Source organism: Calliphora vicina, chromosome 3 (genome assembly GCF_958450345.1).
Source record: "Calliphora vicina chromosome 3, idCalVici1.1, whole genome shotgun sequence".
In the NCBI taxonomy this organism is placed as follows: domain Eukaryota; kingdom Metazoa; phylum Arthropoda; class Insecta; order Diptera; family Calliphoridae; genus Calliphora; species Calliphora vicina.
Window position 1 is genome coordinate 90,180,832 of NC_088782.1, and position 13,697 is coordinate 90,194,528.

The window sequence follows — 13,697 nt, forward strand, 5'->3', positions numbered from 1 at the left end:
AAAGAGGAAAATATTAGTGTTGTAAGCAGGGTTCAATATTAATATCCAACATCAGTTAATGAATTCATTATGAATTAATTAAAGAAAACATATTTTAATTCAATTTGTATTAGATTTGAGTTAACAAATATATAATGATTCAAAGGTTGAATGAATTCTGTTATGAATTAATTCAACGATGAACGAATTCTATTTGAATAAAGTCTTAGAATGAAGCTAAAGAATTAAATGCTGGGTATGGATTTATGGAATGAATGGCTGATATTTTAAGAATCCCAGGAGGTAAACCAAAGAAAAAACTTAACATCGCTACATGGAATGTATGAAGCCTAGGGTGACCCTTAATAAACGAAAGTTGTATTTTTGCCAGTCTCAACCCCCCCCCCCCGAGTTTGATGAACATTGGAAAAAAATCGTCCTGAACATTTTTTGGTAAATGGGAAAATTGCAATTTTTTCCCCACAATCCTGTGTGCAATTGTCCCATTTGCCTATGAAGACCCCAATTGAGCAATCACTCCTATTACAATCCTGAGACTATACCTATCCAACTAAATCAGTGTTTTGGTATTCAGTTTTAGCCAAAAGGCTCTGGACGGTGGCATGACACAGTGTCCATTGACATAATGTCACTCCAAAAGGTGACATAATGTCCATGGACATTATGTCATTTCGGTAGTATCATAATGTCCATGTGTAATGTGTCGTAAAGTCCATAGACACAATGTACTTATGTTTTAATTTAACTTCAATCGAATTTATTTAAAGTAGTAGTAGATGATAGCTACGATTTTTAGTTATTATCTGAATTTTGTGGAGTTCAGACGTCACAAATTTAAAGTTTAAAAAAGTATAAATGGATAATGTAAAATATAAATATGAATTTAGGAATGACTTTGACAAAAAAGAAAGTTAGTCTTGCACTATCACTTGATGTGTAAAGTCATATTTTTCACTGTTTCTTTGACTATTTAAAAGTTACGGTTTATTATCATTTTTCTTTTTGTTGTGTATTATGTTGTTTTTTTTCAACTTCATAATACATAACAAAGTATAACATACAAAATAAATAAATAAAAAAACACATACAAAATTAAACGTCTGAGAGAGGAAAATGTTGATACCTGCTCTGGGTATAACATGAGTAAAAAACCAGCAACAAACAGTTCTCGGAGAACTGTTAACTCCAATTATTATCCACCTCTGCAAACAATCGATGACGATGATAACGAAATAATATTCGAAAAATATCTATTGGTTTGAAATTGAAGATTTCAATAAAGTTTTTGATGCTCTCACTAAAAAGTTTCAGCTTGAGTGTAAGGGCCCACACAAGGCTATGTCTCCTGACTACCCTAATAGAGAAACATTTTTAAAAATTCGGCAACGTGCTCAGCCAAAGAGAATTGGTCAAAGAAACCAACAATTTAACAATAGGTCAAATTATAAGGTTAATTTTCCAAATGTTCTAAACCAAAGCGAAACTCAAAACACTCAAGAATTGGCAATAGTTTACAATTTTCACAAAACTTCAACAATACCAACAATAATAATCTTTTTTCTTTTAAAGAAATAAAAAATCTTACGTTTGATTTAATTTCTAATTTAAGGAAATGTAAGACTCGTGAAGAGCAATTTGAGGTTGTTACAAACCTCTCTTGTAAGTTTCTTTACCAATGAATAACAATATAAGGCTATTACAAATGGAATGGTCGTAGCATTCGTACCAAAAAAGACGAATTATTCCACTTTTTGGAAAAAAAAACTAATGTTGACATATGCCTACTATTCGAAACCTGGCTGAATAACAAAATTTCAATAAAAACATGGTGGAGGAGGTGGAGTAGCTATCCTAATAAAAAAGAACATACAGCATCAACTATTAACCCCACAAAACACAATACTTGTTGAAAATATTCGTGTCAGAATAAAATCAGGTAATGATTTTATTGATATATTATCGTGCTATTACCCGGGTGGATCGATGAATAGGGATCCTACCCGAAAACAAAAATTTAGTTCGGATCTTCGGAAACTTACTAACACTAATAACAACTACATTTTAGGAGGAGACTTCAATTGTAGGCATGTCCATTGGGGAATGCCTCAACGTCTTTACTGCAGACATCCCCACATTTTCGAACTGCATTACATCTATATTTGCAGATGATACGTCAATTCTTTCTTCGGATATATATTCAGCAGATATTATTACAAACTTACAGTCTGTTCTTACTGGTTTGAACAAATATTTTAATAAATGGAAAATCTTAATTAACCCTGAGAAGACTCAGATTATATATTTTACGAGAACGCTTAGGAACTGTTACACTCCCCCAAACTTCGCTTCGATTTATGAACCATGACATCCCTTGGGAAAATAAAGTCAAATACTTAGGTGTAATGCTTGATACAAAACTTAACTTTAATAATCACATTCCCTATATAATTCATAAAATAAACAAAATAATTCGAATGATGTACCCAATCATAAACAGAAAGTCGGAGCTTAACAAAGAAAACCAAAAAATATTATTAAATCCATATTTCATCCCATAATGTTTTACTGTACTCCAGTTTGGTCCACGTCTGCAAAATGTCATTTATATAAAATCCAATTAGCACAAAATAAGCTACTTAAAATGATATTCAATCTACATTGGCACTACACGTTCTAGCTGGTTTCGAACTCGTACATGATAAAATCGAAAGATTAACTTTAATAGAAGATGCTTAGCTTCACAATATCAACATATTAATGAACTGATCTCATCATAATTTTAACTTAATTTTCCTTAGTTTAACATCCTTTTATCATATACCCTTACTTCACAAAATCAGTTGATAATATAGGAAATGCTATACTAATTTAAAATTCAAACTTGACGGGTGTTCAAGAGGAAAAGAAAAATTGGTTCTTTTTCTTTTAATGGTACTTTTTTAACATATTAAATTAGTTAGCTTACACCCAGCGAAAAAATTAACACATCCGTGTACATTTTGATAAACGAACGGTGTCAATTTGTCACCATTCGTGTACGATTTGACACCAGACCTTTGTCAATTTGACACCATAAGTTGTCGACTTGATACCGTTCGTGTACGATTTGACACCTGACAATTTTTCCTTTCTATTTTTTTGGTAATTAATATCAATAACAATTTCTTTATTTTTTACATTTTTTTAATACAATACTTATAAATACTTAAATATAAAAACTATAAGTTTCCATTTGGAGTTGTATGTCGTCAATGGATTCGGTGGTCTTCTCTGCCTGGATCCTCACTGACTTCACTGTCTGAATCTCCATCTGCATCAACACAAATTCGCAATCAAACACAATTACACTTTCTTTTATATTTTGGGTTTTAAACCATTTATTTGCATCACTATTACCCTTTATTATTTATTAAAATATTTTATTTTTTTTCATTAACGATTGCCTCTATCCTTATGTTATTAAAGGCTCCGTCCATGCCCAACAACGCAGCTAAAGTATATTCCCTATACAACCAACCACCTCATGACGCGCACTCTCAACAGACTTACCGTTAAGGTAGGCATGTTGAGCGTTGCTAATGAGGTGAGTATATATGTATATTGCTCCTTAGATGTAGATTTTCTAATGTTTTCAGAACAAAAGACGATAGGCTAATAGGTCTGAAATCCTTTGGTTTCGAGGGACTGGCCTTACCGGCCTTAGGTATGAAGACTACCTTAACCTCCCATCACCCTCTGGGCAGATATCTTCTGCTGAGACAACTCTTGAAGATATCTGCCAAAAGAAATAGTGCTGTATCCGGGATGTTACATAGCACAGCCGGAAATACATCGTCCTGCCGCGGTGTTAATCGTCCAGGCTAGTTTTTCCCTAGTGACTATATCCTCAATTTGTCTAGAGTCATGGCTAATATACTCAGGCATAATAGCCTCTCGTCATCCTTAGTTGATGTACCTACACAATCAGGAAAGTGCGTTTCCATAAGCAAAAAATTTAATTACGAAAAAAACAATTATTTTAAAAGAAAATGTATAGAAAATAGAAATAACATTACGTGGCAACTTATAAATGAAATTACCGGAAAGAAAACAACACATATTGATTCTTCTATAATCAAAAATTTTGAAAGCGATAAATTATTAAGCATTGCAAATAATTTCGCGAAAAACTTTAATGATAATGTTAATAAAATTTTACATACATAAATGTGATATCAGAACCTGCCAAAACCAACCAACAACAATTCAAACTTCGATGTTTCTGTCTCCCACCACCGATGAAAAAGTGTATAGAATTTTAACAAACCTAAACATACGTAAAGGTGCAAGAGCTGATGGAATCAGACCAAGAGACCTCAAACATAATGCCATTATTTTTACGCCAATAATTACAACCTTAATTAACTCCAGTATAGTCAATGCTATAATACCGAATTTACTAAAGTCATAAATAATACGTCCTATATATAAAAATGGTTCTAAAAGTGACTACAATAATTATAGACCTATTGCAATAGTACCAGTGATAGAAAAAGTTTTGGAAGAGATTCTTGTACGAAGGCTAAACGAATTCCTAAGAAAATTCAAAATTATAAATCCGAATCAGTATGCATTCCAAAAAGGAAAAAACATATATAAATTATTAGGAGATTTCTCAAACAAAATAAACACATGTTTAGGAGAAAACTTACATTGTCATGTACTTTTCATTGATTTCAGTAAGGCTTTTGATACGTTATCTCATTCTAATTTAATTGACATGTTAGAACGAAACGGCGTAAGAGGCAAATCATTGGAATGGTTTAAAAACTACTTAGAGCTCAGAACATATCGTGTGAAAATAAGCGATGAAACCTACTCCAATAATGGTGTCCCACAAGGATCAAAACTTGGACCAATATTGTACCTGATATATGCAAACGAAATGTTAAACATTCTTAAGGAGTGTTCGATGTTTGCATACGCGGATGATACAGCTATTATAGTATCATATAGAAATATTGATATAGCGTGTGAAATGATGCAAAATAAACTTAACGACATCTCAAAATGGTGCCACGATAACGGTCTTGTAATAAACGCGTCTAAAACTAAAATACGGACACATGCAACACAGCCATAGAGATTGTACAAACTTATAAATATCTCAGAGTGCACGTTGATGAACATTTCAAGTGGCTGCCGCACATACAACAACTATCGAAGAAACTGCGAAAAGCCGCTTATAGTCTCTACCATCTAAGCAACTGCTCAACCTTTGATGTTCTCAAACAAGCATATTTTGCGTTAGCAGAATCATATATTAGGCATGGTATTACAGCATGGGGAAACTCAACATATTGCAGATCTCTACAGCAAACGCAAAATCAAATTCTTAAAATATTAATGAAAAACAAGCTACACAACCAACAACAATTACAAATGTCGTTAATATATCGAAACAATTCCAACCAATATACTAACGACATACCAACAAATCCCAACAACAACATAAACCTATTCAATACTACCAACATCAACAACAGTACAAACACAAATATCCCCTGCAGTTCATTGCACTAGTTCCGCTACGTCGAATTCGTTGGCCACTTAGAACTACGACTAGTGAATTTTCAACCTACTCGCAACGTCATTGACTGGTGAATTTAACACGGGGATGTTGTTGTTGTTGTTGTAGCAGCATGAACAATTTACAATAATCAATCTGGATGTTCTGGTGGTTCTGCATGTTGTTCAAGTCCAAGAAATTGAGCTACTTCAACAGGATGAGTCTATAAATCCATTGGACTGAGTGAAGTAGGGTTGGCTGAACAGTTAAATATGTGGAGGGTGTCATTAGGACCCTGACCACATGCTGGGCATAAGTTAAGGACGGCACGGTCTATGCGAGACCAAAAGGCATTAAGCCTGTTGCTCCATCCTGATCTAAGTTGTGCCAGAACGACTCTTGTTCCACGCGGCAGAACCTTCTCGGCGTCTGCTATCGGGGATGTCATTGCAAGTGGCCGATTGGCACACTCTGCATAACACTTCACTATTAAATTCAATAGTGAAAATACTCCAGCATTTGAGAAAAAAATAAAAAATAAATTTTTCTGAGAGCGGGGTTGAACACATAACCTCTCGTTTTCTAGTCAAATGCTCTAAACCACTGAGCACTTATTTGTACTGCTCTCTAATTGTTATTAAGAATAACATGTGAGTACTATCTATTTTTGCATTTTCTACATCATCACTGAGAATGAAAACACAAACGGCCACATTCAGCATTACATGTGGCCATCGAAGTGGTATATTCTAGAAGATTTTATTTTTCTTGAATTTATTTTCAAAAACTTAGGACAAATAGCTGACTACTGCTTATTACTGAATATGCTGGTGAAATGCAGTGCAAGTGATAACCATTTAACTACCACTTTAGTAGCCACATCGAACTAGTTATTTGTAGAAGTACCCAGCAGTTAAGCAAGTAGTCAATGTATCCCTTAAAGACAGTAATTATCACAAATGTCTTATCACTTGGCTGACTCCATTTTATATATTTTGGTCAATTGACACGTGTGTGCACTTTGTAGTGCAGATAGAAGACAATTGGTTACTTTATGCATCCCAAGTAATCTAGCGTGAAGACAATTGTCACTTAAGTGTCTCTAAGTAATCGAGAGTGTAGTCACTTTAAACGTTTTGTGAGTAATTCGTACAAACTAGTTTTTTACAAATTGTGTTAATATAATTCTCATACAGTTTATTTTTATTTTTGCTTAAGTATACTGATATCGCATGTAACATAGCATGAAGTCAATAGTCACTTTAGTGTCTCTTAGTAACCTATGGTGAAGTCACTTCAAACTTTTTTTTGTACTGCAGTTTATTTTACCCACCAGAAGCGTTGACTACGATCAGCTATCCGATAGTCACATTGTAATCAAAAGAGTCAATTGACCCCCTGCTTTGGACATGCACGTGTTAAAATAACTAGTCAAGTAGCTGATCAAGTAACCAGTTACTAAGCTAGCAAGGTAACTGACGCTATGTAACCAGTTTGTGAATCCAATGCGTTGCCTACTTTGGACCAGCTATTAGACAGTCCCATTGTAATCAAAAAGAGACAATTGACCCCCTGCCTAGGACATGCCCGTGTTAAAATGACTAGTCACGTGGCTATTGAAGTAACTAGCTCCCACCCTAAATGATGGGTAAAATCACTAGTTCGGTACTGTCTCCTAGAACTGCTGGGTAGTGTCTCTAAGTAATCTACGCTGAAATCACTTTAAAATATTATTTTGTTCTGTACTTTAGAAAGTTATTTTACCCACCAGAAGTAATCTATTGAATAGTCAATTGTCTCCTAATGTCTCATTTTAGTCTGAAGTATAGTCTGTTTCAATTTTATTTAACTTTAGGGATAAGCCATTTTACTCACTACAAAAGTACAACTATAATTATATTTAAGGACTAGCAACTTTACTTACTACCTTATGTTACTTTGAAAATAATACTTTGAGACTAGTAATTTAACTTACGCTAAGTAACCTGGAGTCGGTCAATCTGACTATGTACATATTGTATTTTAAATATATCATTTTGGTTTTATAACTTATTACAACTCTTAAATTGAACTTAAGAAATTAGTTATTTAACTCACCAGAAGGATATGTCTTTTAGACTGACTATTTGGGATCAATAATCTTCCGCATACGACACAAAAAGCTAGTTAAGTAGCTTATCAAGTAACCAGTTTGGTAGCTAGTAAGCTAACTGACTCTATGTAACCGGTATGTGAATCCAATACGTTGACTACTTTGGAACAACTATAAGACAGTCTCAATGTAATCAAAAGGAGACAATTGACCCCCTGCCTAGGACATGCCCGTGTTAAAATGGCTAGTCACGTGGCTATTGAAGTGACTAGCTAGTTCGGTACTGTCTCCTCGAACTGCTGGAGACAATAGTTGAGGTATACCTCAATACAAATAATGTTAACATGAACACAATCAATATCAATACACACAACACCACAAACATCAACACATACAACGTTACTACAATTAGCACACCAAATATCAACTTTAATGTTGCTAACAACACCACAAACAACAACAGCAGCAACAGATTCCAAAACAACATAATTTCAAATACCAACATAACCAGCAACCTACAGATTTTGAACATTAAAAGCCTATACTACAACACATTGATCAACGAATTTTATAATGATCCCCGATATCTGAAACCTATAAACCACGCATACAACACCAGAAGGCGTGCAGAAGGAACATATAAGGCCGACCAGTATAAGAACAACTATGGCAAACATATTTAACAAATTACCTGTATATTTATTAAATTTAACAAATCCATATAATAGAAAAGCAAATTTAAAAAAACATTTCATAGATTTAATCCTTCATTTTAATATATCCTGCAGACAAGCCAAATGGCTTCGCGGGATTAGTTCTAAGAATTAAAAAGTATATTAAATTGAAAATAAATTGATTGAAAAAAAGTAGAGTGTCTCCGCGCTGGATTCCGTCCATAACTTGTCCTCCCTTTTAATATAACCTATGACCTTAGGGTCTTTGGATAAAATTCGCTAAAACCTGGACAACTCATTGACGCTATCAACGGATTCACAATACGTCCTCCATGAATTCCGTTTCGCTCTCTTTAGATCTCGCTTATACTTATTGAAGCACACCTTATAGTTGCTCCAGTCACATTGCAATCTAGTGAGCTTTGCCCTATTGAATAGTTTCCTAACCATCGACCTTTGAACGCTCACCTTGAGTAAATGAGTGAACTTATTCACAGCATATTCCAAATCGGATGGTAACAGTTGTCCCGATCCAACCTTAAGGTTGTCACCGTATGACGTATGCTACACTGGCAACTTGTCGTTTTGTGCGGCTATGACTCAGCGGGCTTGGGCGGGTGTTCGTTGCACAGTAATATTTCGCGTTGCCAAAATTTTGTTACACCGTGAGAAAAGTTTTCTCATATAAATTGTTCTTGTTTTTGCTTACAGGCTTTACCATAACACAGTTCACGTAGAGTTAACTGTCCCATCCCAGTACGTACCTTGTCATGAAAGGTTCCCCAATTTGCTTAGGATCCCTAAATAGTGTCCTTGCATACGATTCAAAGTGAAGATAATCCGACTATGATCTGAAAAAGAACATTTCGTGGATACCCTCCAATCTCTAACGAAATTATCATTGTGGTCCGTCAGTGACATGTCAATAACCGCCTGCCTATCTTTGTTCCTGAACGTGAGCGTTTGCATCACATCCCATAACCAGGATAGTACCTTTCTTTTATTTGTCCTCTGTGGACGGGATAAACAACGTGTATCCCGCTACCCCCAATCCGCAAACCTTATTTTGATTAATCCAATGTTCTTGGATCAGGGCCACGCCAGTCTGGGATAGGGTGAGAAATGTTGTCAATTCTGTTGAGGCCGCTTCACAATGATGCAGGTTTATCTGCACCACTAGCGGTCTTGTTTCGGATACCGAAATCTGGCAGTGCCAAACCCAAAATTCACAACACCCCTCATCTTATCCAAGATTTCTAGGGATTTACGATCCACTGCGAACCGGAAATCCCTACCATTATTCTCCTTACACATCATTGAGGCCACAGACCATTGGTCTGTAGGGAGATTAAAGTTCTGTTTGGTCAATATTTCCAGTATGGTTTGCACCAGTCTTACGGGGGGTAGAATCCACACTGTCACGATTGACCTTAGTGGTAGCTCCAAGAGTGTATAACTTCTAGTTTTAAAAATTCAAACGTAATGTAAAATTTTAAAGGTTGCAGACATCACAATAAAATTTGGAAGTAATATAGACCTAAATGTTCTTAAATCAATGGCATCACTATTGTATTCCTAAAACGGGGAAAATGTGTTTCAAAAACTGAGTTTTTTTAAAAAAGTGCCCACTTTGACGTTATATACAGTGTGATAGTAAAAATGTTTTGTATGTATATAAACAACATATACAAATTTTAAGAGTTTTTGAGGATCGGTGCATTGCGTTTTTAGAATTTTTTACTCAAAATTAAAATTTTGTTTCAAAATTGGATAAGTCAGGGACATGTCACCTTAAGTGAGTCAAATTTTACTTTATAAGTTTTAGCATTAAGTTCTCTTTTCCAGATCATAAAAAAATTTTTTTTCTATAAAAGAAAAAATATGGGGACTTTTTTGGGAAAAAACACAAAGTTGAAATATGTATGTATGTACATTAGAGTGCGAATTTTGACCGTCCCCCCCCTCTAGAATGGTTCTATGTATTGTAGAAACACGTTGTGAAAAATTTTAGGATGATATGATAACGCTAACTGGTGCCGCAACGACGCTGAAGTTTTGAGGTGCATTTACAAGGGAAAAAAATGCAATTTTTTCAGTTTTTGTAAAAATGTTTGCATTAAACAATTACTTTTGCAATTTAATTTAAAAGAATCGAAATGTACACGTAATTGTCGTTCTAACAAGTTATAAAAGACGAAAATTGGTTGAAAAATTTTAAAGTTATTAAAAAATCGCCAGGCCATTAACGTGTCTCAGGCCACTAGAATAAGAAATGTAGAAACAAAATTAACATATTTTGAGAAATATTAAAATAAAAGTACATTTTTACTTAAAATATATCCATATTTACTTGTATATGAGTTTTTGTCTTCGTAGGATACCGTTAACCTATTCGCAGGTATGACCAAAAAAATTAAATTTTTAAAAATTTTGTTAAACAAATTTCAAAATTTTTTGATCATCACATTGGGATTTATTGAGAACATAATAGGTAATAAAAATATGAAAATACCTCCTATAGTTTTTCCGTACCTGCGATTTAAATTTTAAGATTTTCGAGAAAAACTATTTTTTGACCATATTTTGGCGAATGAGCCGAATTTCTTTATTGTTATGATTTTTAAGCAAAAGCTATTCAGAATATATTCCAGGTAATTTTAAATATAGTCTGAAAGGTTTTCTAAAATCGGAAAACGTTATCCCTTAAATCGTGAAGGTCAAAGGTAATTTTTTTCAATATTTGGAATTTCTCAAGAAACTTAGCGAAATGTTATTTATTTTTCGCCCGATTTTGATGAAATTTGAGAAATATATAACACAAAGTCTAGTATTTACAAAAACAGCAGAAAAATTAAAATTAACCCTTAATAGCACTTGGGGTTAAAATTAACCTCAACTTTTTAAAATCACGAAAAACACAGTCAATATGAATGGTGCTAACTTTAATGTTATTTTTTAAATCTAATAAAAAAAATATTACACAACGAATTTCTACAATACATAGAACCATTCTAGAGGGGGGACGGCCTGTACCTAGAAAAATTTTTTCATCCATACAATCTTGGAGCACTCTAATGTACATATGTATGTATATAAAAAAATGCTTCAACTTTGGATGCGTGTAACTTTTTATAGGGACGAGGTAATTGTTATCAGATTTGTTTTATTTTCTTTGGGATTTTATAGCAAATATATGTATGTCATATTTAAAAAAAATCGACCTTTGTCAAATATAGTTAGTGAACAATTAGGAGTCCCTGGAATTTATTCTAAAAAAAGTAAAAAAAAAATATTTTCTTCTATACTTTTTGCAAAAAAAAAAGTGCACGAAAAAGCTATTTTTTGGGGAACTCTTAACTATATAAAACTACCAAGTCTGAATAAGCTGTTGGCCAAAAACTGATGACAACATTTTTTGAGGGCCCACTGATTTTCAGAATCTTTAGGGGACCATAAAAAAATGGTCTCCAAAATAGACAAACTGAGTATAGGGTTTTACTACCCTTTGGTAGTAGAGTCGAACCTATACTGTCATGATCGTGTGTTTTTTGCACTGTTGCACTGTGTAATATGCGAAAATTAAAAACAAAACAATTAAAATACATTTGTTGATATAATAGGTATTCCCGAGATGGAAAGAGGCTTAAAAACAATTGGATCACAACTTTCTATGGAGATAAAGCAGTTGCAGTTTGAAAAAACAGAAGCTTTTGCTGCATTTCAGATGGCTATTGCAAATAAAACCTATTCCAAATTAAAGATGTCTATATTTAGACAAGAGAATGAAGAGCTGACCAATTTCATACAGACAGCAAAAGAAAAGAGAGATACTGCAGAGGTATTTATTTAAAACTTAAATTAATGAATTTTCTAGTTATTATTTTTATTTTAAGAAACGGGTTGAAATTATCCAAAACAAATATAACTCCGTAAAACGTGACTCCAAATTAAAATCGACCGAAGCAAGATCATTACTGAACAATTTGGATCCAAATGATGAACATTTCCCTCATCGGGATTTCTATTCCAGTCTACCAAATTCTCTTGACGACCTCCGTGAATCAATTCACGACTTTAGTGGCCGTTTAGACTGCATGGATAATCTAGATTCGCAGGTACTTGTGTTGTGTAACTATATTTTAAACATAATAATTAATTGGAATCATTTGTATTCCATAAAAAACAGATAGTGCGCGAGTATGACGAGAGGAGAAAAGATGTAGAATCGTTGAAGAAACAAATTGACTCTAATGAAGTTGGTGATACAAATTTCCATACTGAAATCAAAACAATATTTGATAAATGGTATCCACAAATATATAAAGTAATTATGACTATTAATAGTCATTTTAGCGATTTTATGCAGTCCATGGGGTACGTGGGTGAAGTAAAGTTGGCGAGAAAAGAGGAGGTATGTTCATAAATATTACTAGTATTTCTTGTATATTCCATTGCAGATTTTCTATATTTTTGTATGTATTCCTTTATTAGTTTGATTTTGATACATACGGCATAGAAATATTGGTACAATACCGTAAAAATGTTGCTCTCCAACCCCTGAGCAGAAATGTACAATCAGGTGGCGAAAGAGCCGTCGCTATAGCAGTGTATACGTTATCAATGCAACATATTACACATGTTCCTTTCCGATGTGTGGATGAAATTAATCAAGGTATGGATGCACGAAACGAAAGAAAAATATTTGAAATGTTAGTAGATGAGACAACTAAAACAGGACGTGCTCAATATTTCTTCGTCACTCCAAAGGTATTTGTAATTGTAAAAATACTACGTAATTTTTTTAATAGTAAAATTTTCAGCTCCTGCGTAATCTGAAAACCAATGAAAGAATGTCAGTACATGTAGTATATAATGGCAGAATGGTAGATTCTCAAAAAGTGTTTTCCTTTCAAGCCTGAATTATCATCTTTAATGTTATTTACTTATATTAGAACTGCATATATTACTAATGTTATTTTTTTATAATAATAAATATAAAACCTTTTAATTACTTACAAATGTGACGACTTTTAAGTGAGTTTTTAGATATATCGTAAAACAAATTATTTTTTAAAAAATTTTATATTATTAAACTGGTAGTATATTAATTAAAATATTATACTTATTAAAAAATGTAGCTCTTACACGGCTCCATATTCCCAGTTGATTTAAAAAGCAGAAAGCATTTAAAGCCTAATTTTAGTTTTTTTTACCTACATTAGTTTGAAGGATAGTTTGTCTTATTTTCAAAAATGTTTAAGAATTAAAAAAATTATAGAATACTTTAAGTTTTTTGATAACAGCGTATCCAAATATTTCCCCATACACATGTGTATGTCAAATAGAAAATTAATTGTTTAAAAATAATGAAAAGTTATATGCA

At 33.3% G+C, this 13,697-nt stretch overlaps 1 protein-coding gene across 1 annotated transcript in view; it reads left to right on the forward strand.

Annotated features, from left to right (window-relative positions):
- Positions 1-13,333, forward strand: part of SMC5 (structural maintenance of chromosomes 5) — a 44,857-nt gene extending 31,524 nt beyond the window's left edge. Inside the window, exons 12-16 of the mRNA XM_065504624.1 lie at positions 11,935-12,152; positions 12,208-12,429; positions 12,501-12,725; positions 12,806-13,081; positions 13,135-13,333. Coding sequence (XP_065360696.1) covers positions 11,935-12,152; positions 12,208-12,429; positions 12,501-12,725; positions 12,806-13,081; positions 13,135-13,233 — 1,040 coding nt within the window. The 3' untranslated portion in view covers positions 13,234-13,333. The remainder of the gene's footprint in view (positions 1-11,934; positions 12,153-12,207; positions 12,430-12,500; positions 12,726-12,805; positions 13,082-13,134) is intronic.
- Positions 13,334-13,697: the final 364 nt, after the last annotated feature.